Source organism: Xyrauchen texanus, chromosome 43 (genome assembly GCF_025860055.1).
Source record: "Xyrauchen texanus isolate HMW12.3.18 chromosome 43, RBS_HiC_50CHRs, whole genome shotgun sequence".
Lineage (NCBI taxonomy): Eukaryota > Metazoa > Chordata > Actinopteri > Cypriniformes > Catostomidae > Xyrauchen > Xyrauchen texanus.
The window spans coordinates 2,954,480-2,977,401 of record NC_068318.1 but is presented as its reverse complement, the minus strand read 5'-3'; the positions used below and the strand labels follow the sequence as shown (position 1 = coordinate 2,977,401).

The window sequence follows — 22,922 nt, the reverse complement described above, 5'->3', positions numbered from 1 at the left end:
TACTATCAAGCAATAGTAACATCGATAAGGCCATAACAGAACAAGCTTCATTTATGTCACTCTTAAACAGACTCAACCTGCCCTGCAAAGTGGGCAAAAGCATAGTTCTATCAAAGGAGGAAGTCAAGGCAGCGTGGAAGAAAGAGTTATACTCATCTGCAGATGGAAGAGAACTCCAACAGGAACACATAGACCCCGCTAGATATTACTGGTTAGAAAATCCACATAACATATTCCCACGCTTACATCTTCAGGGGATACAACTCCGCGGAGGACTGCTACATACAAAAGGAAGAGCATCAAGAGGGAGGAATAAAGACCCACAGGAGATACAATGTAGAGGAGCATGCCAAAGAATGGAGACTCTGAATCACATTCTTCAAATATGTGACATCACCCATGACGCACGGTGCGCAAGGCACAATAGGGTGGCTCTACAAGCAGGGAAATTCCTCCAAAAATCAGCAATTCAACACTGGCATGAGCCAATAATACCCACAAGAACCAGTTTCATAAAACCAGACATTGTCATGGAAAACAACACAAGCATAACAATCATAGATGTGGCAATAGTAGCTGGATACAGAATGGAAGAAACATACAAACTCAAAATCAGTAAATACGGATCAAAAGACAATACTGCTGCAATACACTCATGGATAGGAAAATCAACCCCTATACAACATCATCCAGTATTTATCTCAAGTCGAGGATTGATATACGGACCATCAGGAAAAGGTCTCCGGTCCATGGGACTGTCTGAGAGGGACCTTTCTGATCTATGTGTTCTGGAAATAATCGGATCCTTGAAAAACTATGATCTGTACACTAGAGGAACATAAACGTCTAACTAAAGGATGGGCTATGCAAAATGACCTGTGTGAAAATTAGCGATTACCATGCCAAAGCGGATCAATAGCGTAAGAAAAGGCGCCTCAGGTGTGACTGAAACACCTGATAACTACTTTAAATAGCCAAATGCCTTGTCATCTAATTAGTGACGCACATGAATGGATGAACGAGATTCCCACTGTCCCTACCTACTATCTAGCGAAACCACAGCCAAGGGAACGGGCTTGGTGGAATCAGCGGGGAAAGAAGACCCTGTTGAGCTTGACTCTAGTCTGGCACTGTGAAAAGACATGAGGGAACTATCTACAGACTGTTTTAACTCCTGTTCATTATGTTGTATTTTACCACTAAGAGCCAATAAATCCACCTTAAGTTTATCAACCTCTGTTTGCATTGTTTGTACAACATTTACATTCACTACATCTCTTTTATCATCATCATCATCATCAGAAATATACAATGAACTCAGCATAGATGTTATTTCAGCTGCTGGATTACATCTGGTTACATGGGCCTGCAGTGAAATCAGCTGCTTGAGCTTCATCAGAGCTACACCTTAACTCATTTACATCAGTTTCATCAGTATTTAGATTCTGATTAATTACTCCTCCATTTACGTGTGTCTCTTCCTCCATATTTATGGACACAAAAAAAACCCACTATAACAAAAAGAAACAGCACGTAGTCCCCGTACGGGCCACCAATATGTAACACTCCACAATATTAAAAAGTTGAGTAAATGTCCACAAACCACATAACAGGCACTGAGGACCCAACAGGGTTGAAATGCAGCCAAACACAACAAGTTGCCATATAGGTTTATCAGTCACAAAATAAATGTACTGCAGTGTTGAAATTTTAATATAGACTTTTCACATTTTAAAATCTACACAATAATTTTGACGCAACTAAAAAGTCATCAGCATCATTTAGGGTTGCTGTGGCACATCTACACTGTGTGTGCAAGACCGCAACTCCCTACAGTTCTTGGCATAGCTATAGCGATGATCTTGGCTAGTTGTGTTTTTTAAAGGTCTTCCAGCAGATATTCTATGTCTTCTCCTTTGATGAGCAACTGAAGATGGCTGTGATGCTACGATTGGCCTGGTATGCTTGGAGGCCCGCTGGAGAGCTCGGACAGATCTGTGGTTTGTAGCTTCATGGTGGCCAAACAAATGTAAAGCTGAAGACAGCAAAGATGGGTTGTGTTTAATTCTGTTAAACGACTTTATGAATTCTGATGCTGCTCCTCGCAATTCCTTCTGAGTCCGCACCATAGCAGACAACTCTTGGCACATGGTATCCCACTCTTGACAATCTCCAGTTTCTAAACAAACAAAAAAATCTTATGAGACTATAGCATAATACCGTATTATATAAATTGAGTCTATAATTATATAATGCAACTTTTTTAATCTTTTCAACTCTAACCTTTCACTGATTCTCTCTCACTGAGGTCATCATCTGCTGCTTGTTCATGTATTTCTGGAAGGTCATTGCTTGGCTTTAAGACATCAATATGACACATAGCATCACCTATACTGATGATATGATTGTGAATGCTGGATATGGTCACAATTGTGGGGTAGTCTGGCACATGAGGATCAGTACTTCTGGAAAAACAAATGACAAAAGAATATTCAAGGCACCTTTCAATACAAGTTAAGCTAAATACACCATTTGTGGCATGATGATTGATTAGCAAAATAATTAAATAAATAAATACATAATAATAACTTCTACTCATTCCTCAAAAATTGAGGTTCCAGTGAGGCACTTACAATGCAAGTCAATGGGGCCAATTTGTAGAAAAGGAAGTCCTCATTGAGCAGTATCAATAAAAAAAGTGAAATCATGCTTTAAAAATGTTTAAATCTGCATTTTTACGGTTGTTTTAGGGTTGCATTATGTTGTCATGGCAACAGTGTTGCAAAATTCAATGTACTTTACAAAGAAAAGGTTAGTAAGCGATTTTATCAAACTAAAATCATGTTAACACAAATATTGTTTATGTTTTGTGGTTATACTTTTGAAACAGTAAGTATTTTAACATTCAAGGATTGGTCCCATTTACTTTAATTGTAAGTGCCTCACTGTAACCTCGATTTTTGCTTTTTTTTCAAGAAAAGGAGGGACGAGTCGAAATTATTTTTTGTGGTAATAAACATTATGCCACAAATGCTGTTGATTGAGCTTAACTTGTATTGAACCTGGAATAGTCCTTTGATGAAAAGCATACAATTCATTTAAGCATCGTGTGTTTTACCTGCTCTTCCGTCCATGGTACACCTCAGTGCGCAGAAGGCTGATTTTCATTTTTGCAGGACAGTTGGTGTTTTTAGATGATTTATCATCTCTAGGTGATCCCCTGGGCTTGGTGTTATGATGGCACCTGTAATCTGCCTGATGTATAGACAGTAAATTAAAACACTTTATGATAACATTTGATTACAAGTATATTGAATTAATAACACAACCTTGTAAAGACTTAAAACTAACTTTAAAAATGATCTTTTGTCCTTTTGTTGGTCTAGTATGGTCAATCCTCCATGTCACTGGCATGGACTTTACCCACTCTTTTACTTCATCTGCTGTTTTCAGTGAAATTCGTATAATGGCCTCAAAGTCTGTAGGCTTGTTGGAATGTCCTACAGCCAAATATTTGCACACGTGGTAAGAATGACCATTCGGTAGCCAGTCCTTGAATACAGAAGAAATAATTTGTTATTGGTTGATATAACAACTTGTATCACTGTGGCAGGTGAGAAAGAATTCTTTATAGATTGTATAGAAACTAGGTATGCTAGGATGGTCGACTAATTGACTAGTCGCTTTAGTGAAGCGTTTTTGAGCATTGATAGCTCGCTGTTCTTAACAGTCACTAAAAGTCAGCAGGTAAACCCTTCTCCAAGGTGTAGCAATGCAACAGGGCTAGCAACAGAAAGGGTCTTGTTCTCAAATAGCCTGGGACCACCCAAATTAGACCCTGGCCCATCCAGAATATTACAGATGATTCTTTGACTTCAAATATAATGAATGCATTCATATGGCATAAATTCTTATTTCTGAAAATGTGAAAGAACTGCTTGAATGTGCCACTATTCTGTTTGAAGGGAAAAAAAATGTAAAAAAAATGGGGTGAAAATTTGGCCCATCCATTTTTATCGAGGCCTACCCAAAAGTAATTTCCTGGCTTCCTTGCCTGTGTTTCCAACAGCATAACTGATGGCTTCAGAGGGTACTTCGAAGGGAGAACAATCATGATAGTCATACTGTAAGATAGTTTCAAACAGAATTTCCAATATAAAAGGGTTCCTTAAAAAGTGAAGACACGAAAGCGGCATGCATCATCTAATGAGACAGATATATATGCTGCAACAGTGGGATTTCCCTCTACATCAGACTTCGGTGTTCCCCTGATGCACTTGAGCACATATGCACTATTCAAAAACACAGGCTATGTTCACACAGTCAGTGTTTGAGTTTGACAACCGTATTTACTTACAGATGTGAGTCTTGAAATGTCCCTGTAAAGTGATCAATGGAAAAGAGGAGGCGAGAACCGGCTTTTCAACATAAATAATGGTTTAATAATAAACTAAAACAGAAGACACAAACACACACATGACGGACATGTCCGTAAACTATCTCTCTCTCCTGCATGATCCTCTGCAGTCGACCTTTATCCCTCTCGGGAGACTTGATTAGCCTAAAACGGGACCGGGTGTGTTAGAATGTTGTAGTGTATAAACGATCAACTGAAGTCACAACCGTATTCTAACAGTTGTAACCATAGTGACAGAGACTAAAAGATGGCAACGTCCATAACACCGGCATGTGTTATCACAGTTGATGCCGCATTATTAAATAAATGAGTCCAATCGAGGTGCGAGTTCATCCATCAGATCATAATTAACCGACAGCGGCTTTGAATGCTTTTTAACCGTGTGCAGAGCACAGCTTTTGTGTTCCACAGTGCGTGCCCGTGAACAGCCGGTGGAAAACAGCGGTTGGATATTTGGATGAAAAGCTGCTAAAATCTCTGTCTCCATGTGTTAACGAAACCCCACATGAAACACACGAGACACTCGCATGTACAGTGCAGTTCACTGTACATGACGTAACTAACAACTAGTTGTCCAGTACGGTTCCGTGCACATATTTCACAGGTTCTATTCACAGGTTTGCAGAGAATGCAGTTGTGAGACCTGAACATTTCTGGGTGTCACACGGTGTGTGAAAGTATCCATATTATAAAGCACACAAACAGGTCTGACAACCGTATTCTGCTGCTGTGTGAACATGGCCATATAGGCCTAAATGCCACTTATGTGTTAACATTAACACATAAACCGGGTGTGATAAAGCACTTTCCCTTAACAGTCTTTAATCCACTTAAGGGCTATACTCGTGTTTATGTGATGTTTCAGAATGCTGCTTTCTACAGAACCCCGGAATAAATAGTTTTAAATGCACGTAAATGTGGTCAGAGTGCTGACAGAATGAAAGATATATAATGAATAAAAAATAAAGAAGCCTCAGAGGAGTCGAGACAAATAATGAACCACACAACAATCGAACTATGCTTCTAACTACAGATAAAGAGCTGTTGTTCGCGAATGTTTGTTGGAACTACTGTTTTGGGAAATGTTGATAACAATGGAACTTCCGAACATAGTTGACTAACATTGCTTTTGGGAATTGCACTCCTGGAAGTTTCTTCCCTCTCTTCCCATGTTCTTTGTTTGTTTCTTTAATTTTTTTACACCATGCCAGCTTCAATGGCTATATTCATGGCGGAAGCCAGGTTCAGTTATATAAAAAGAGTTAAATAAGGTGTTTAAGATACATTTTTCCTAAAACTAAATTTCATAAGTAACAACTGAATAATAGAGGTGCCTCAGATGTGTATGTATGTATGACAGTCCAGTAAAATATGTTTAATTGATAGTGGATTCTGACAAAATTCACTTTGAACACTTTGGTATATTTTCTCCTGATAGTAAAAATTGGTGTGTCTCTCTTGTATGTCCTATCCAGCATTGTGTGTAAATGACTTGATCCCAGCGATTATTAATAGGGAACACATATCTTGTTCCAACAACAAGATTTATTTCCCGTAATTTGTTGTTTAAACACTGAGCCCACTCCAACTGCCATTTGTTTTTAATGTATACATTTCATGTTGGTTTCAGATCTGAGGAAGGTACATGGAATTTTACTGGTTCTGTAGATAATGCTTCTCTGGCAGCTCTGTCTGCTTGTTCATTACTGAAGATTCCAGAGTGTTCAGGTACCCAGCAGAAAATAATAGTAAAACTCTTTGCTTCAAGAGATGACAGTTTGATGAAAACCTTCACGATTGTTGGGCAATCCATTTTTGTAGCTTCCAATGCTTCAAGACATGACTTTGAATGAGTTCTTATTAAAAAAAGTTTTTTGTGGAGCAGTCTCAATAATCTTTAGTGCCAGTAGTAGAGCGTTTGCCTCTGCAGTGAAAACTGAACTTTGGTCAGTGATGCTGATACCCTGACACAGTTGGTTTGTTGCAAACCACTGCTGCCACATTATTTCCAGATTTAGATCTGTGTATATTGGGATATGTTGTGGGGATACTGCTCTTATGTCCAGAAATTGTTGATGGGAAATCATTCGGATGCATTTTGGATTTTTGGTTTCTTGCTAAATCCAAATGGATTTTAGGCTTTTCCCATGGAGGAATTTTGCAGAAATTTGTCTGTTCCAAATTGTTTAGATCCACTTTCAGAATCTCCAGATTGGGTTTTTATACGAAGACCAAATGGACAAATTAAACTTTTTGTTTTCATATATTTTTGAATGCTGAAGTAGGAAAACTGCTGAATTGGCTGGGTTTTCTTTAGTTTGGTTGCATATTGTAAGGCCAACTTTAGGCGTCTGATTTTCAAGGAAGGTTCATTGGCTTCCACATAGAGACTTCAGATTGGTGATGTTCTTTAGGCTCCCAAAGCTAATCGTATACCTTGGTGGTGTACAGTGTCCAAAAGTTGTATGTATGACTTCCTAGCTGATCCATAAATGATACTTCCATACTCCAGCTTTGAGCATACATTGGTTCTGTTAAAGTTCATGAGAGTTGAGTTGTCTGCTCCCCATTTGGTTTTGGATAAAACCTTTAAAACATTCATAGCTTTAAAACATTTATTTTAGCAATTTAATGTGAGGAATAAAAGACAGTTTGTTGTCAAAGTGATACCAAGAAACTTGTTACATGAAACTTTAATGGGGGCTCCATCCATAAAAGCTCTGGTTCATTGTGTAGCAGACGAAGCAGACAAAAATACATACAGATGGTTTTTGTTTGGGAGAACTTGAAACAGTTCTGTGTTGACCAGGAGGGCATTTTGTTTATCTTCAATTCGATTTTTTACTCAATAGTATTCATGTACTTGCTCTTGTAGCAAATGCAGATATCATCTACATATAAACTACAGAGGACATCAGAACCAATCACTTTTGCAATGCTATTTATTTTAATACTGAAGAGGGTTACTGATAGGATACTTCCTTGAGGTACTCCAAGTCCTTGTTTATGCAAGTTAGACAAAGAGATTGCTATTTTAACTCTAAAAAGACTCTTCGATAAAAAACTTTCAATAAAGATTGCCAGGCAACCTCTAAAATTCATTTGGTACAGATCCTTTACAATGCCATGTTTCCATGTCATGTCATAGGCTTTCTCCAAATCAAAGAAGACAGCTACGTGTTCTTTTCTGGTAAAGGCATCACGGATATAGCTTTCAAGTCAAATAAGGTGATCTGTAGTGCTTCGACCTTTCCTGAAACCACATTGGCCATTACTTTTGTGGTGTTTAGATTCCTGTATCCAGACCAGGCGATCATTGACCATCCTCTCCATTGTTTTGCATAAACAACTGGTTAAAGCTATAAGGCAGTAGTTTATGGTATTGTTGTGTTCTTTTCCTGGCTTTGGAATAGGTATTATTTCTGCTTCATGCCAGGCAGATAGGATTTTTTCCCGATATCCAGATCAAATAACAAATTCTAAGGAGCATTTTCAGGGAAAGGTGGGGTAGATTCTTAAAAAATGTATAGTGGATTTTATCCAGTCCAACAGCTGTGTTATGGGATTTTTTAATGGCTCGCTGTAGTTCTTCCATAGAAAAAGGTTGGTTGTATGGCTCTGTGTTACTGGAGCCGAAGTTAATCTTTTCTTTTTCTTGTTGAGCAAGAAAAGTTTGAAAAGCAGGAAGGCAGTTCTCAATAATTGTTTTTGCTAGAATGTTTGCAACTTCTTGTTTTGAAGTCAAGAGTGTGCCGTGCTGTTTGATGTGTTGTATTTGAGGACCATTGTTTTTTCCCTTCATTTTCTGTATCAGGATAATGCTGGAAACAAATCTTATCCAGCTTTTGTTTTTTTTACTTCATTTATAATTCTTCTTGCTCGTGATCTACTCATCTTGATGAGATTTTCAGTTGATGGATGTCTGAAGAACAGTCTTTTTCCTCTTTTTATAGCTTTCATTCATGTATCATGGAAGTCGTCTATGTTTTATATTTAAAGACGTTCTTAGGACTGTATCATTAGCTATAGATATGAGCGTTTCAGTGAAATTTGGCTGTCTTCTAGAAACCGTGTCAGTTTCTCATGACAGGAGGTTTGAAATTTATACCAATTTGATTTTTTTATTTGCCATCTTTGAACATATGTTTCTTCCTCTCTGCCTTTGATAGTTACAATGATTGGGAAATGGTCACTTTCACAGAGGTCATGCCAAAGTTTCCATTACAGGTCTAAAAATAATTCAGGCTGACAAATTGTTAGGTTGATCGTAGAGTACTTTCCATGTCCTGTATGTAAATAGGTATTCAATCTATTATTTTAAAGACAAATGGTGTGGTTATCTATAAAACCTTCAATCTTCTTTCCTTTTGTGTTACAGTGATTACTGCCCCACAAAGTGTTATGACAATTAAAATTTACCATGAGAATAAAAGGAGATGGGAGCTGAGCAATAAGGTGATCTAGGTCCATATGTGTCAAGGAATGTAGATAAAGTCAGGTGTACTGCTGTTGCCTGTAGGTTGCTATTAATATTTATATAAATATGGATTAAATGTTTTCTGATTAAAATGGTTGTACCACCGGAAGCCCGCTTGTCATTGGGACCAAAAGTGTTATCTATTGAATGTCATTTAGAAGAGTTTTGCTCTGGGTTCCTGTGTTCTTCATCTTTGGAGGAATATTACTATGATAATGGTTGGGGTTTGTCTTTATGCATCCAGGTGATATCTGTATGGCAGTCTGTTGTTCACACAGCTTTTTTCGCAACAGAGGTAAAGGTTTTATTTAGTGTAATAACAAGGACAACATCCACCATTTTCTTTGCTTTGAGGTAATCGATTCTCTTAGTACACCTGATCTTCTGTATTTACTTATCTTTGATCCATATGGAACAATGTTTTGATGCAGCTGAATGGTCACCTGAGCAATTACAACATGTTGATGGTTTTTCACAGCTCCCTTTGTTGTGGCCTACCTCTCCACAGTTACAACAGGTATGTTTGTTGTTGCAGCCATTAGATCCATGGCCGTACTTTTGAAAGTGGAAACACTGCAGATGGTTGGGTAAAAATAAGTCCACTGGAATAGTTAAGTATCCAATTGGAAATGTATCTAGGATTAGCGGTTTATTAAGGTGAGGATGTACGTACCAGTTTTAATCGTTCGCTCTTCTCTCTTGATTATTATTCTTTTGACGTTCATTACTCCTTGGGTCTTGAGGTCATGCATTGATTTCTTCTTCATCCACATCATCCAACTCTCTAGCTCGGAATACTCCTTTACTGTAGTTCAAAGTTGGATGAGGAGATGTCTTTATTTGAACCCCAGCTAACATGCAGGCATCTAGTACATTTTCAGCATTTACCTTTTTACTGCATTCCACAAGAATCTGCACAGATCATCATTTTTTTACTTCCTTTACTGTTCCCGCTATTCCTGCAATACCTTTTTGTATAGCGAAAGGGGAAAGCTTGATGATTGGAGAATCTGGAGCAGCAGCTTCAAAGATGATGAATTTTGGCTAGTCATCATTACTCACCACCAGAACACATCTATTTCTGAGGTATTGTTGGTATCCAGGTCCAAGAAAAGTTTTTATTTTTTTTAGGTATGTTTTGTAGCCAAATTTGGGGTTTTTAGTTTCGTCATCTCTGCTCCCCACCCACCGTGGAGCCCAAAAGTAAGGGATGCACAGCGCCACGGATCTCCAGCAGATTATGCATCAGAGATACAGGGATGATATACTCAAGCAAAATGAGCAACATGTTGCGCAATTTACTTATTTGACCTTTAGCCAACGCCTACTGGGAATCTGAGAGATATTTGATATTAAGCTATCACAGTATTCTTGACCAGCCAATTGATTGGATCAAGCCATTCCAACCTCTCGCCTAGGTGAAGTAAGAGTCAAAGTACTGTGTTGAAATAGTGGTGTGTGTATATATATATATATATACACACACACACACACACATATATACACACACACACACACACACACACACACGCTCACCTAAAGGATTATTAGGAACACCATACTAATACTGTGTTTGACCCCCTTTCGCCTTCAGAACTGCCTTAATTCTACGTGGCATTGATTCATCAAGGTGCTGAAAGCATTCTTAAAAATGTTGGCCCATATTGATAGGATAGCATCTTGCAGTTGATGGAGATTTGTGGGATGCACTTCCAGGGCACGAAGCTCCCATTCCACCACATCCCAAAGATGCTCTATTGGGTTGCGATCTGGTGACTGTGGGGGCCATTTTAGTACAGTGAACTCATTGTCATGTTCAAGAAACCAATTTGAAATGATTCGAGCTTTGTGACATGGTGCATTTTCCTGCTGGAAGAAGCCATCAGAGGATGGGTACATGGTGGCCATAAAGGGATGGACATGGTCAGAAACAATGCTCAGGTAGGCCGTGGCATTTAAACGATGCCCAATTGGCACTAAGGGGCCTAAAGTGTGCCAAGAAAACATCCCCCACACCATTACACCACCACCACCAGCCTGCACAGTGGTAACAAGGCATGATGGATCCATGTTCTCATTCTGTTTATGCCAAATTCTGACTCTACCATCTGAATGTCTCAACAGAAATCGAGACTCATCAGACCAGGCAACATTTTTCCAGTCTTCAACTGTCCAATTTTGGTGAGCTCTTACAAATTGTAGCCTCTTTTTCCTATTTGTAGTGGAGATGAGTGGTACCCGGTGGGGTCTTCTGCTGTTGTAGCCCATCCGCCTCAAGGTTGTGCGTGTTGTGGCTTCACAAACGCTTTGCTGCATACCTCGGTTGTAACGAGTGGTTATTTCAGGCAAAGTTGCTATTCTATCAGCTTGAATTAGTCGGCCCATTCTCCTCTGACCTCTAGCATCAACAAGGCATTTTCGCCCACAGGGCTGCCGCATACTGGATGTTTTTCCCTTTTCACACCATTCTTTGTAAACTCTAGAAATGGTTGTGAGTGAAAATCCCAGTAACTGAGCAGATTGTGAAATACTCAGACCGGCCCGTCTGGCACCAACAACCATGCCATGCTCAAAATTGCTTAAATCACCTTTCTTTCCCATTCTGACATTCAGTTTGGAGTTCAGGAGATTGTCTTGACCAGGACCACACCATTAAATGCATTGAAGCAACTGCCATGTGATTGGTTGATTAGATAATTGCATTAATGAGAAATTGAACAGGTGTTCCTAATAATCCTTTAGGTGAGTGTAATATATATACATATATATATTGCATTTGGTTTGACATCTTTGGAGCAAATTGTCAGAGTTGTCATGTAATTGGGATTTTCACAACAAAAGGACAATAGTTTCTGTTAGTCTAACCTTTCAACCTTAGGTCAACAATCTGAGATCCACCCTGTTAAGGCATAATAAAAAATAAAAAAAAAGTAAAAAGCCAGTTATTCAGATTTACATAAATCATGCAGCCTATGACCATTTGAATTCTGAAAATGATTATTAAGAAATATAAAAAGACAACTTGAGTCACATATTTGATCAATTTCTCACTAGTACAGTTTTATATGGTTGTAATCCCTTTGCTTTAAAAGATAACATGGTAAAATTAAATGTTTGACAATATCATGTGTAGTATCAAGCTGGACATGGTAAGTTCAATTTATGGAAAAAAGTATGTGAACTTCCCCTTTTAATTATCAGGCTTGGCTATTCCAGTTATTTCTGTGAGAACAAAACTGAATGCTGCTCCATACAATGACATTCTTGCAAATTATTTGATTCAAAATTTGTGGCAACAGTTTGATGATGGTTCTTATCGGTTTCAGCATGCCAATGCCCCTGTGCATTTAGCAAGTTCAATAAAGATGGTTTCCGGAGTCTGCACAAAGCCCAGACCTGAGCCACTTTGAACACTTTTGGGATGAATTGGAACACTGATGTCCCAACGCCTAACATCTGTGCCTGACTTTACTGATGCTCTTGTGTCTGAATGGGAGCAAATCACTTCAGCTACGTTTCTACATCAAGTGGAAAGCTTTCACAGAAGAGTGGAAGCTGTTATAACAGCAAATATAGGAATTAATAGCTTTGATTTTGATTTAACAAATACATTTCGGTGTGGTGTTGAGGTGTACACATATTGTAGGTTTCTAGTTATGTAGTCTTATTTAGTGTACAAAACAGAGCAGATAAATACCTGTCTTTCAAAACAAGTTTATCTGAGGGGTTGTAACAACTAATTTCAACGTAAAACATTGTGCTTTTAACATTATTTGCATTTTGCAGTAGTCTGCCCTGCCCCTTCCCTCAAATTCATCCAATGGGATTGAAGTTTCCTGAAAAATATTTGCTCAAAGTTAAAACATTTGGAACGTGCACGGCCATGCAAAATGGAGCCTTGAGGGAGCCAGGCGATAGCAATGATGATCATTTTCTGCAGATGAAACAATTAAGGCTTTTTGTTGTTGTTGCAAACAGAACATTTATTGCACAATGACAACACAAATATCACATAAATGTTACTCATAAAGGTAAATTATGACTACACACATACATGTCCATTCAAAAACATTTTATGTTCACCAGATGTCAAAATGACTGAAAGAACACTTTCCAATTCTTTGCCCATCCAGACCTAGAAAATACAAAAATCAATTCAGATCATGTAAGATTTTTTATATATTAACATGGTATTTAAGATACAAAGGTGAGAATACACTCAACAACCAAGGTTGAACGTCATTCAGAAAGGACTGAGATAGAATTTACATATCGAATAGAATTCAGAGCAAAATATTTACACACTATTTGTAAATAACTTCATTTTAGATGGACAATGGTCAAATAAAGTGGCCAGTATAACGCCACAGCACATCAAAATAAAAAATAAAAAACATGCCGTCCAACAAGTTGCGCACGTCCGACCAGTGCAACAACAACCTTTAATCACAGACAAGGTCATTTATGTACTTAAAAACTTTTAAGTGCTTAGTTCAATACAAAACAGAATAGCAGTTATAACTAATGCAAGTATCTGTTTGAGTACATAAACTTAACGATACAAAGCTACTAGTCGTAAATTACGTGCAGATATTCATTGTCAAATGATTAATGTTTGAAAAAAATATGAACTGCTAAAAGATGTTTTGTGTGATTTTGGTTCTCACCTGAATCAGTCAAAAAGAGATCACTTTGCTTCTGCTCCTCTCAAGGCTGAAGTGACGAGGAGTCAAGTGCAGGTTCAACCTTCACAGGTTGCCAGGTGCATTTCCATGCAGGTCTACATTTTATGCAATTGTAAGTCCAATGCAGAGAAGACATCTCCAGTGTTTCGTCTTTTTCATTGAAGATCACTGAATAATACCACAAATTTCCCCTCTAAATTGTGTATGTGCTGGTTTGAGATTGGGACAGTTTTCATGCATAACTCATGTAAGAGTTATGCATATTTCATAAATCCCCCAACCCAATCCTCAAACCTAAACTCAACCATCCCAGTGAAGTTAGAAGGGTGGGTGGGGAAAATGCAACCTCTGAATTGCTTTTGTCACTGAATATGCGAATACGATTATGTCCTGGTTTCAACATGAAATCTGAACCCGGGTCTCCCATGCTGCTGACAAAATGTACTTGTGCCGATGCAAAAATATATGACGGGAGATGGCACTTGTCAGTTAATCTGCATAATGTGTCTGATCCTAGTGTACTGGAACCAAGTCTGACTTCCTGTGTTATCATCATTCTGCATATGAGCCGTTCTTATTTCTTACTTTGATAGTTTTGTGCGATAAGAGGTAATAGTTATTTAGCCTATTTATTAGTTGAATATCTGTTAATTACCCTGTTAAAGCATTTAGCGTCCATATATCACTATGAACCATGTCTAATCGAGTTTCGTGGACAAAATTTAATCATAAATGGATTCCTTAACATCGACTAGTCAATCAGACAACACACCAACTAATCAAATAGGACATTTTTTTTGCACATCAGTAATATAAATAATGTAACATTAAATTAGCTACTATCCAAACCCTATGCCAGTTCATACATACACCGTAGTCTCTCCATATTTCATTCATTGAGTTAATTCCTCATTGAAGTCAGAAGCATTAAATATTTTGAGTTGTAAGGGTGACTATAGACTTACCATAAGTTCAGTGTATTCAGTAATATTGCTGACAGGACTCTCACAATAAAACCTGTCAGCATTACTGCAACGAGGCTTCAAATTGGAGGTTCCACTCCTATGGATATGAACAGTTTCATTTGAATGTTTTGAACGATCGTGTAAACATGATAAATGAAAAAAAAAAAAAAAGTGTTACAATTAATATATATATATAAAGGTTACAATTACCAAAATAATTTACTCATTTATCTCAGAATGAGCACTTAAACTTTAAGTTCAATTGTGTGAAAATACATTTTACACAATTTCAATTGTGTAAAAGTGCTATTAACTGGAATATTCCGGGTTCAATACAAATTAAGCTCAATCGTCAGCATTTGTGGCATAATGTTGTAGCACAAAAAAAAAAATCCCCACTCATGGGGGAAAGCAAAGTGCTGTTACTATAGTTACTCATACATTCCTATAATTTTATTTATTGCCTGTCAACTGACAGAAATATAAGGAAAAAGAAGAGCACTGCGGCAGCAAACTGTTGAGACATAAAGTAGTTTCTTAGCAGTGCCAGGCCACCCCCAAGACAGAAGTTTAAATTTATGACTGTCACACAGGGGCAGACTGGCCATAGGGAGAACCGGGACTTTTCAAGTTGGGCTGGCTGCAAAACAAGGCCAAACGGGCAGTGATAAACTAAAACGGGCCGCAGAGTTATGCCGAACAGGCTGCGACTAGCTGAAGAGGTCCACCAAACGGTGCCACGATATGCTGAAGGGGACCGCGATATGCAGACAAGAACAGCGACAATCCCCCCGACAACCAGTTGCCGACTGTATCTACACAGAAAAGTATAGTAAGTGATTTTATCACACTAAAATGTGGCGCTACTTTTGACACAGTGAGTATTTTAAAGTTCAAAAATTGGCCCCCATTCACTTACATTGTAAGTGCCTCACTGTCACCTCGATCTTTTCTTTATATATGTATATATATTTGTGGTAATCAATATTATGCCACAAATGCTGTCGATTGAACTTAACTTGTAATGAATCCTGAATACTCCTTTAATAAATGATCAACAGAGACATCAAAAGACGCCACTTACTTTTTTTGTTTGTCTTCTGTCTGCATTTCAGATAGTTTATATTTTCTTGTTTTGTACTTTCTGTGAAAAAATAAAAATTCTATTATTTTCGTGCTAAGAGCATTTTACCAATAACAGCCCAATCACAAGAGGTAAAGACAGTGACATACCCAGTATCACCCAACCATACGATTGTTTAGAAGTGGATGGAGGGACTCCATAGGTCAGCATACGCGTATGAAAATGTAATAACAGACTGTGAGCTACAATTAGGAAAGTACACGAAGAAATCTACACATTCCACTATTCTATCCATAAATAATAAATGGTTAGATTTTCTTAGTATAAAAGTGATATATGTTGGCCATTTCAACCGTGGGTTTAGTAAGTTAATAAAACAATTTCACAACAGAGAGGTCACCTTCCTTCCCACCTTCCTTCCCTCCGGGCCTCATGTTCTCAGACAGGAGACAAAGACAGGCCTATATACAGTCATAAAGCCAGACTGCTGCCTGTAGGAACACTAAAAGCCTGATAACACAAACAGCGCCAAAATCAAACAAAGGGAGTCCAAAACATACTACAGATCACGTCAAGCCTTGCTCACTTTACACCAGGGTGTGAAATTCTGAAAGATCGAACTCTCAATTCCTATTGGATGAAATGCACGACAGAACGCATCCCTCAACCATGACGCCATCGAGAATATAAACCTCTGAGATCCTTCTAAGATTTGCTTCCAGAGACAGTATGAGCCGCGTCTAGTTGCAGCCCTGCTGCTCCCAGGTATAGCCTCATTGCCAAAGGAAGTAACATACGTACCTGACGCGCCGATATTCTCAGTGTTCCAAAGAGCATGCTAACGGATCCGACGGAGACTGCCGAGCAATCCGCTTCTCACCCTTTTGCCTGCAGAAGTAAAAGAAGATTTCTCTTCCTTCTTCAACCGAGTAACTTCGCTGTTTTCTCCGCCGATCTGCAGAGAATCAGCCACTGTACTACCCGCTGACAGAGTAAAGAAACGGCCTCTGGTCATCACCTGAGATGGAACTGAGTCAGCGTCAAACGACAATCAAACACACATTCTACCCATGTCGTATGTGACTCAATTAAGAGGTTTACGTCTGGGCAGAGATAGATTTTTATAGTGTATTATTCTTGTGTATCAAGGTAGTTGCTTGTACAGTTTACGGACCGCTGAGTCCGCTCACTGCTGCTCATAATACTCAAGGTATTATTGTAACTTAATGTTACCACAAATGATTCTCTGTTGTCGTCCGACCACGTTGGGCATTTCTGCCATCGTGGGTGAGATCGGCACACTGAGTTTATCCATTAAAGAACCAACGACTGTGGCGGACTAATTACAATCCGTTCACCGTGTCTCTGAGTGATAAAACTAACGGTTTCCCTCTCTCCCACGATCGCTAAAACCGGCTTTGGTGTATTCGCTCTGTTTTCTCTCTCTAGTACTAACAGCACACACACACCCCTCACAAACATACCCGCACACATTTGGCAACCAGATAACTTGGCGATAGAGCCCAGCTTTGTCCCTAAGTTATCGTATCAGTGGAGACACATGTTAAACGGGCAGACGCCATTAACCAGTCTCTCCGCCGACATTCTCTGGCTGGAAACCTCATGTGACGTACTCTCCATGAGAGCCACGACAGCTATTTTGTGTCCTTCTTCTCTCCTTACACACACACACACACACACACACACACACACCTACCTCTCATTACAGGCTTATTTGTTATCATATCCAATCATGTTACTGTTTAGTTTGTAGTTGGAATTCTGAAGTTTATCGACAGCATTGTTTTGACTATTAATTGATATTACTGCATCAATAAACATTGTTACACTTTAAAGAGAATTGTTTTGATTTTGTTCTGAATGCACCTGTGTAAAGGACTGGCAGGGGATGTCCGTGCTCGGATTCAAGCCTTTATTGTTTCCCTTTTGAATGTCGATGTTCTCCAGACGTTGACTTTCCAAAGAGAACAATCCTATATTGAAACTGTTATACTGTCTTGTTATTAGTCCCTGATTCCAGGGTGGTGCCCTGGCAATATTAATCCTTATTATCCTTATTATGTTGATTTGAAGGATTAAAAGCTAATGTTGATTCTAATCAATGTTCTATTGATTTTATTAATTAATAGTTATCTTTCATAACAATTAATATTCTATTGATTATGATAAATGATGGCCATCTTTGATAATTGTTTATTTGAAGGATTAATAAAATGTTGATTCTAATCAATGTTCTATTGATTTTAATAATTATCTTTGATAATTATTGCTAATAGCCAAACCTGCTCCTAAAACAAAATGCCCAATACAGTGCTGCGTGTCATAAGAGACTATTTAGCTAAGACAAGTAATGGTCAACAGATGAAGAAATGGAAGTCCCGCCTTACAGAAAAAAGAGCCAATCACCATTTAGATACAGAAATCGCGTGTCAATCAGATTTTTCCTGGAGGTCTTACTGGGTAAACAAATGTGGGTGGAACATCCGCCGGAAATTTTACAGCATTCAGCAGATCTGGCTGCAGTCATTTTTGACCCTGTTACAGCTGGTAATAAGTCAGATGATCTGATCGCAAATGGTCAGCGCTAAATATAGCAGTAAATGGAGTGAAAAGTTTTTTTGTCATTGGATCTCAAAAAACACATACAGATGTATTCATATACCACATCGCACTTGAGGTTTAAAATGGTGTCCTCATGTGTCCTGGACAGCAGCAATGCATCACCTCTCACCACCGAACAAATGTTTAAATTCACGTGCATGTTTATAGGAATTAACCCTCCGATCGGAAAACTTGAAAAAGCGATTACAAACCCAAGTATGAGAACTTCACAGCTCTTCCTCAGTGTGTCTGATTTGAACATGCAGGGTGACAAGATGACAAGCACACACATTTGAAGCTGAACTAACACAGGTACTCCACTAAAACAACCAAACAACGGAAGTAACGCCCATACTTCTCCCCAAGCATCACGGGACGTAGGAAAAAGTGGATGCAAGAATGTTTTTTTTTTTTTGCGAAATCTAAGGTAAAGAAGCACAATTTATGATGCCAGATTTGAAATATATTCTTTTATAGTAATCTTGACCAACCATATCGGATATTTCGTGCTTTCTCCATTCAAGTAGATTGAAGCAACACTTGTGAGCCACTTATTTACATTTTCGAAATAGCTGTGCGAAAGATGGCCGCCGAGTGGAGTGTATTTAGAAGAGATGGGCCACTTCTATTAAAATTAATGGGAGAAACTGGAACGCTTAACAAAGGAGCTCTGAGCACCCAACGGGTTTAGAAAGGAAGTCCCACCTTACAGTTAAAGAGCCAATCATCTTTTAGATACAGACATCGCCTGTCAATCAACTAGAGAATGTGCATTAGCTATACAAGCATTTTCTTTGCATAATCTTTGGTAAAGAAGCTCAATGTATGATACCAGTATTGTCATATTTTATTACTGACTGGACATATGTTCTTTGATCGTAATCTTGACCAACCTTTTTGAGATTTTGGTCTTTCTCCACTCAAGTAGATAGGAGCTGCATTGGCATGACTGGAAATAGCCTCGCGAGAGCGTTCCAAAGATGGCCGACAGTGGACTAACTTGCTAAAACTTCTTCTTCTTCTTCTTCTTTAGAGTTTATCGGCAGCTTGCATCCATTAGCGTTGCACTACCGCCATCTTCCGGCTTTATTTCCTGTCATGTCCAGTTACATCATATTCTTCTCATCAGTCCTGTTCTTGATAAAAATAATAAAATATTTCCTCTGCTTTGTTCATTCTCCCCACTTTCCAGTATTTCCTTCATTCCTGTCCCTATTGCTCCAATTTTTCCTAACTCTTCCATCATATTTTTCCTCTGTTCTTTATATTGTCTGCAACTCAACAACACATGCTCTATAGTTTCTGCAACCTGACAACAACCACAAAAACCAGTTGGGTGCTTCCCTATAATGTGTAGTGTGCTATTCAAATTACTGTGACCTATACTTAATCTGGTCATAACTACTTCTTCTTTTCTATTCCCTCCCCTATTCTTCACAGCCCCAACTTTACTTTGAATAGCATATAAATGTCTCCCTTTAGTTTCCATATCCCACTGATGTTGCCATTCTCTAATGGCTTCTTTCCATATTATACTCTTTCCTTCAGACTTTGACAACTTAATATTTTCTTCAATATTCTCTTTTTTAACAGCTTGTTTGGCTAACTTGTCCACTCTCTCATTACCCACAGTGCCGATATGAGCAGGAATCCAAATCAATTGAATCTCATAACATTTCCCCCTTATTCTTGTGTATATTATCAATACTGTATACAGTAAATCCTGATGACTATTAGATATACCAGTCATGAGACTGTATAAAGCTGACACTGAATCACTTCCAATTAAAGCTTTTTTAATTTTGTTTTCCTCAATCCATTCTAGTGCCATCTTAATAGCGTATAATTCAACTGCATACACACTCAGATCATTTGCGGTTCGTCTGCTTATCTCACCTCTTTGGTTGAAAATGTAAACTGCAGCTCCAGTCTTTCCTGTTTCTGGATCCTTTGATCCGTCTGTATAAATCTGAATATACTCTTTATATTTAAAATCTATATTTCTATAAAATTCCGCTACCAGATCTGTACTATTACTTACTGTTTTAACTCGAAGTAATTTAAAATCAACTTCCATGGTTTCTAGCTTCCATACCGGTGTATCAGGCCATATTATAGTTGGGCAGAATTCCTTTTCATACACTCCCAATTCTCTAGCCGCCTCATCTCCGACCCACCCAAAACTGAACTTTTGTGCTCTCTCCCTTTCCCAATTATCTTGTAATATCATTTTAGTTGGATGACTATCTCCATGCCCTTTTAGATTTACCCAGTAATTTACAAGCAATTGTTTACGTCGGATGTTCAATGGCATTTCTCCCGCTTCCACCTGTAGAGCACACACTGGTGATGTTTTAACTGCCCCTAGACATAATCTCAGTGCTTTAGCCTGCATTACATCAAGCCTCCTAAATACAGATTTGGCTGCTGATCCATATGCCACACTTCCATAATCCATCCTTGATTTTATTAGATTTACATATATATATTTCAGTGATTTATACTCTGTTCCCCATTCTAGACCTGTTAAACATCTCATTAAATTTATTACTTTTTTACATTTGTCTTCTACATTTCTAATATGTTCTACCCAAGTTAACCTTGTGTCAAAGTGTACTCCTAAAAAACGGAATGTTTTAACTCTCTCTAAATTACTTCCATATAGTTTTATATTAATATTTTCCTTGATTTTCTTCCCTGTAAAAAACATCACTTTAGTTTTCTCTATAGAAAATTTAACACCCCACTTTATTCTCCACCTGCTGTATCCCTTCTTGTATTTTTTTAACTACATGTTCTGTATTTCTTCCTTTTTTCCATATTGCCCCATCATCCGCTTGCTAAAACTACTTTGGCGCTTCCGTTTTAACGTATACGTCACTAGTGTCAACCAATCACAGCGATGTTCAGTGGCAGAAGGGCGTAGCGCCAGAGATCTAAAGAGTGAATAACAACCTTCGCGGTTCTATCAATTGGAGAGCGTAACGGTTGTAACGGTCAACTTTCATTTTACGACATTTTGATGATGCCATACAAATGAATGGAGATAGCCGTAAACTGACACCTTCCCGTCGTAAAATAATCAGCGAATTCACTTATAAAACTGCGATTTTATTATAGTAAACTACACACATATTTCTCTTTAAAATTATTTTTTTTAATGTACAACATGTTGAAGATTAAATTATTAGCTATTTCCTCATAAAAGGAACGCTATTCAGCGTTGTGAAGCATCTCTTTGCACTCTAAGCTTTTGTCACCATAACAAATTATTTGTGTGTGTAAGCATACTTTGCAATAAAGCTCATTCTGATCTATAGATTCAAAAAGAATGAACTCTTGTCTCCTCGCCAGTGTTCTGCCAAAGAATGTCTATGGAACGGTCGCGTTACGCTAATATAGGGCCCTTTCATAGTCAACGCATCGGTACGCGTACGCGTCTGAAAGGTATGGAACGCGAACGGGGCCAATAGTCTATTTACGAAACGCGTGAAATTTGACCGCGTCAACACGCGCTGTTTGTTCGCGTTAACGCGTCAAAGAGCACAGTAGCCAATGAAATTGCTGTATTTGAGACTATATTTGCATATGGTACGTATGTCTCTGATTGGTATGTACGTATACAAACATCAGAAGTCATGTTTATTAATGAATGATGTCGTAATGGTACACGTATGCAAACATCAGACGTTATAATTGTTCATGAGGGATAATGCATTGGTACGTAGTGTGTGATGTCAGCCTTATGTCATGATTTGTCATGCCCTTTGTCCTACGTTCTTTCTCAGTATGAAACGCGATCAGGTACAAAGTAAGCAGCTGAAACCATAACCATGGCTCTTAGAAATTTTTTAGCAAACTGCCAAATAACTTTTTCAGACTGCGTGGAGCTGGCTTCTTCTAATAACCATACTAATGAAGATTTGAATCTTGTAATATTACGGTATGTCCAAAAGGCATTACATTTATAAGAAAGATGGCTGACTTAATGCAACTTGAAATCATTACATGGTATGGAGAATTGTCCTGTCTTTCAATACCAGCGGATGTTTAATTGGTAGCTAGCTATTAAACGTATGTAATGAATTATGAATTAAATTATATGTAACTTTGTTACATTATACAATATAGTCCTAAGCACTTTGCACTTTTCCTAAGCACTTTGTTTTATGATCTGTTCTGACAGAATTTTTTTCCCTATGAATACAAATTTAATATGGCAATCTGTTTCTTTGCATTTATTTTGAATTAATTGTAAGATCTAGGCTTGCAGTTGTTAATGACAGTGTTAGTCAGCCACCACTGAAGTAGAACAACTTAAGTAGAACAACTGTTACAAGAAGGGAAGATGCAGGGTTCCTGTGTGCACAGGAACACCCAAAGTCACCAAAGGGACTCCAATGTGCAGCATCCACCTGTATGATGCGACGTCAGCCATATTGTGCCAGAACACCCACCACACACCAGCTTACTGATGGCTCGCAGTCTCCGCTCTAATTCATCCCAAAGGTGTTCTATCGGGTCAAGGTCAGGACAGGTGCGCAGTCATGTTAGAACAGAAATGGCCATCTCTGTTCCCACAAAGTTGGGAGCATGAAATTGTCCAAAATGTCTTGAAAATAATAAAAAATAATTTAATAATATAATTATAATAATAGTAAAAATAATTATT

At 38.3% G+C, this 22,922-nt stretch overlaps 1 protein-coding gene across 1 annotated transcript; it reads right to left on the bottom strand.

Moving 5' to 3' along the window:
• Positions 1 to 1,240: 1,240 nt before the first annotated feature.
• LOC127635969 (uncharacterized) lies at positions 1,241 to 19,230 on the bottom strand. Its single transcript, XM_052116292.1, has 7 exons — positions 19,144 to 19,230; positions 15,629 to 15,688; positions 14,545 to 14,641; positions 3,352 to 3,552; positions 3,119 to 3,255; positions 2,284 to 2,465; positions 1,241 to 2,179 (listed from the first exon to the last, which is right to left on the bottom strand). Exons 2-7 carry the CDS (start codon positions 15,652 to 15,654, stop codon positions 1,782 to 1,784), a joined length of 1,041 nt encoding a protein of 346 aa, XP_051972252.1. The 5' UTR covers positions 15,655 to 15,688; positions 19,144 to 19,230; the 3' UTR covers positions 1,241 to 1,781.
• Between the last annotated feature and the right edge of the window lie 3,692 nt (positions 19,231 to 22,922).

Bases quoted from the DNA above. Each gene is read 5' to 3' on its own strand.
- LOC127635969 (XM_052116292.1), bottom strand. From the start codon at position 15,654: ATGCAGACAGAAGACAAACAAAAAAA. The intron at 14,642-15,628 runs GTAAGTGGCGTC...TCATATCCATAG, and splicing joins ACAGAAGACAAACAAAAAAA to GAGTGGAACCTCCAATTTGA. The intron at 2,466-3,118 runs GTAAAACACACG...TTGTTTTTCCAG, and splicing joins TACCATGGACGGAAGAGCAG to AAGTACTGATCCTCATGTGC.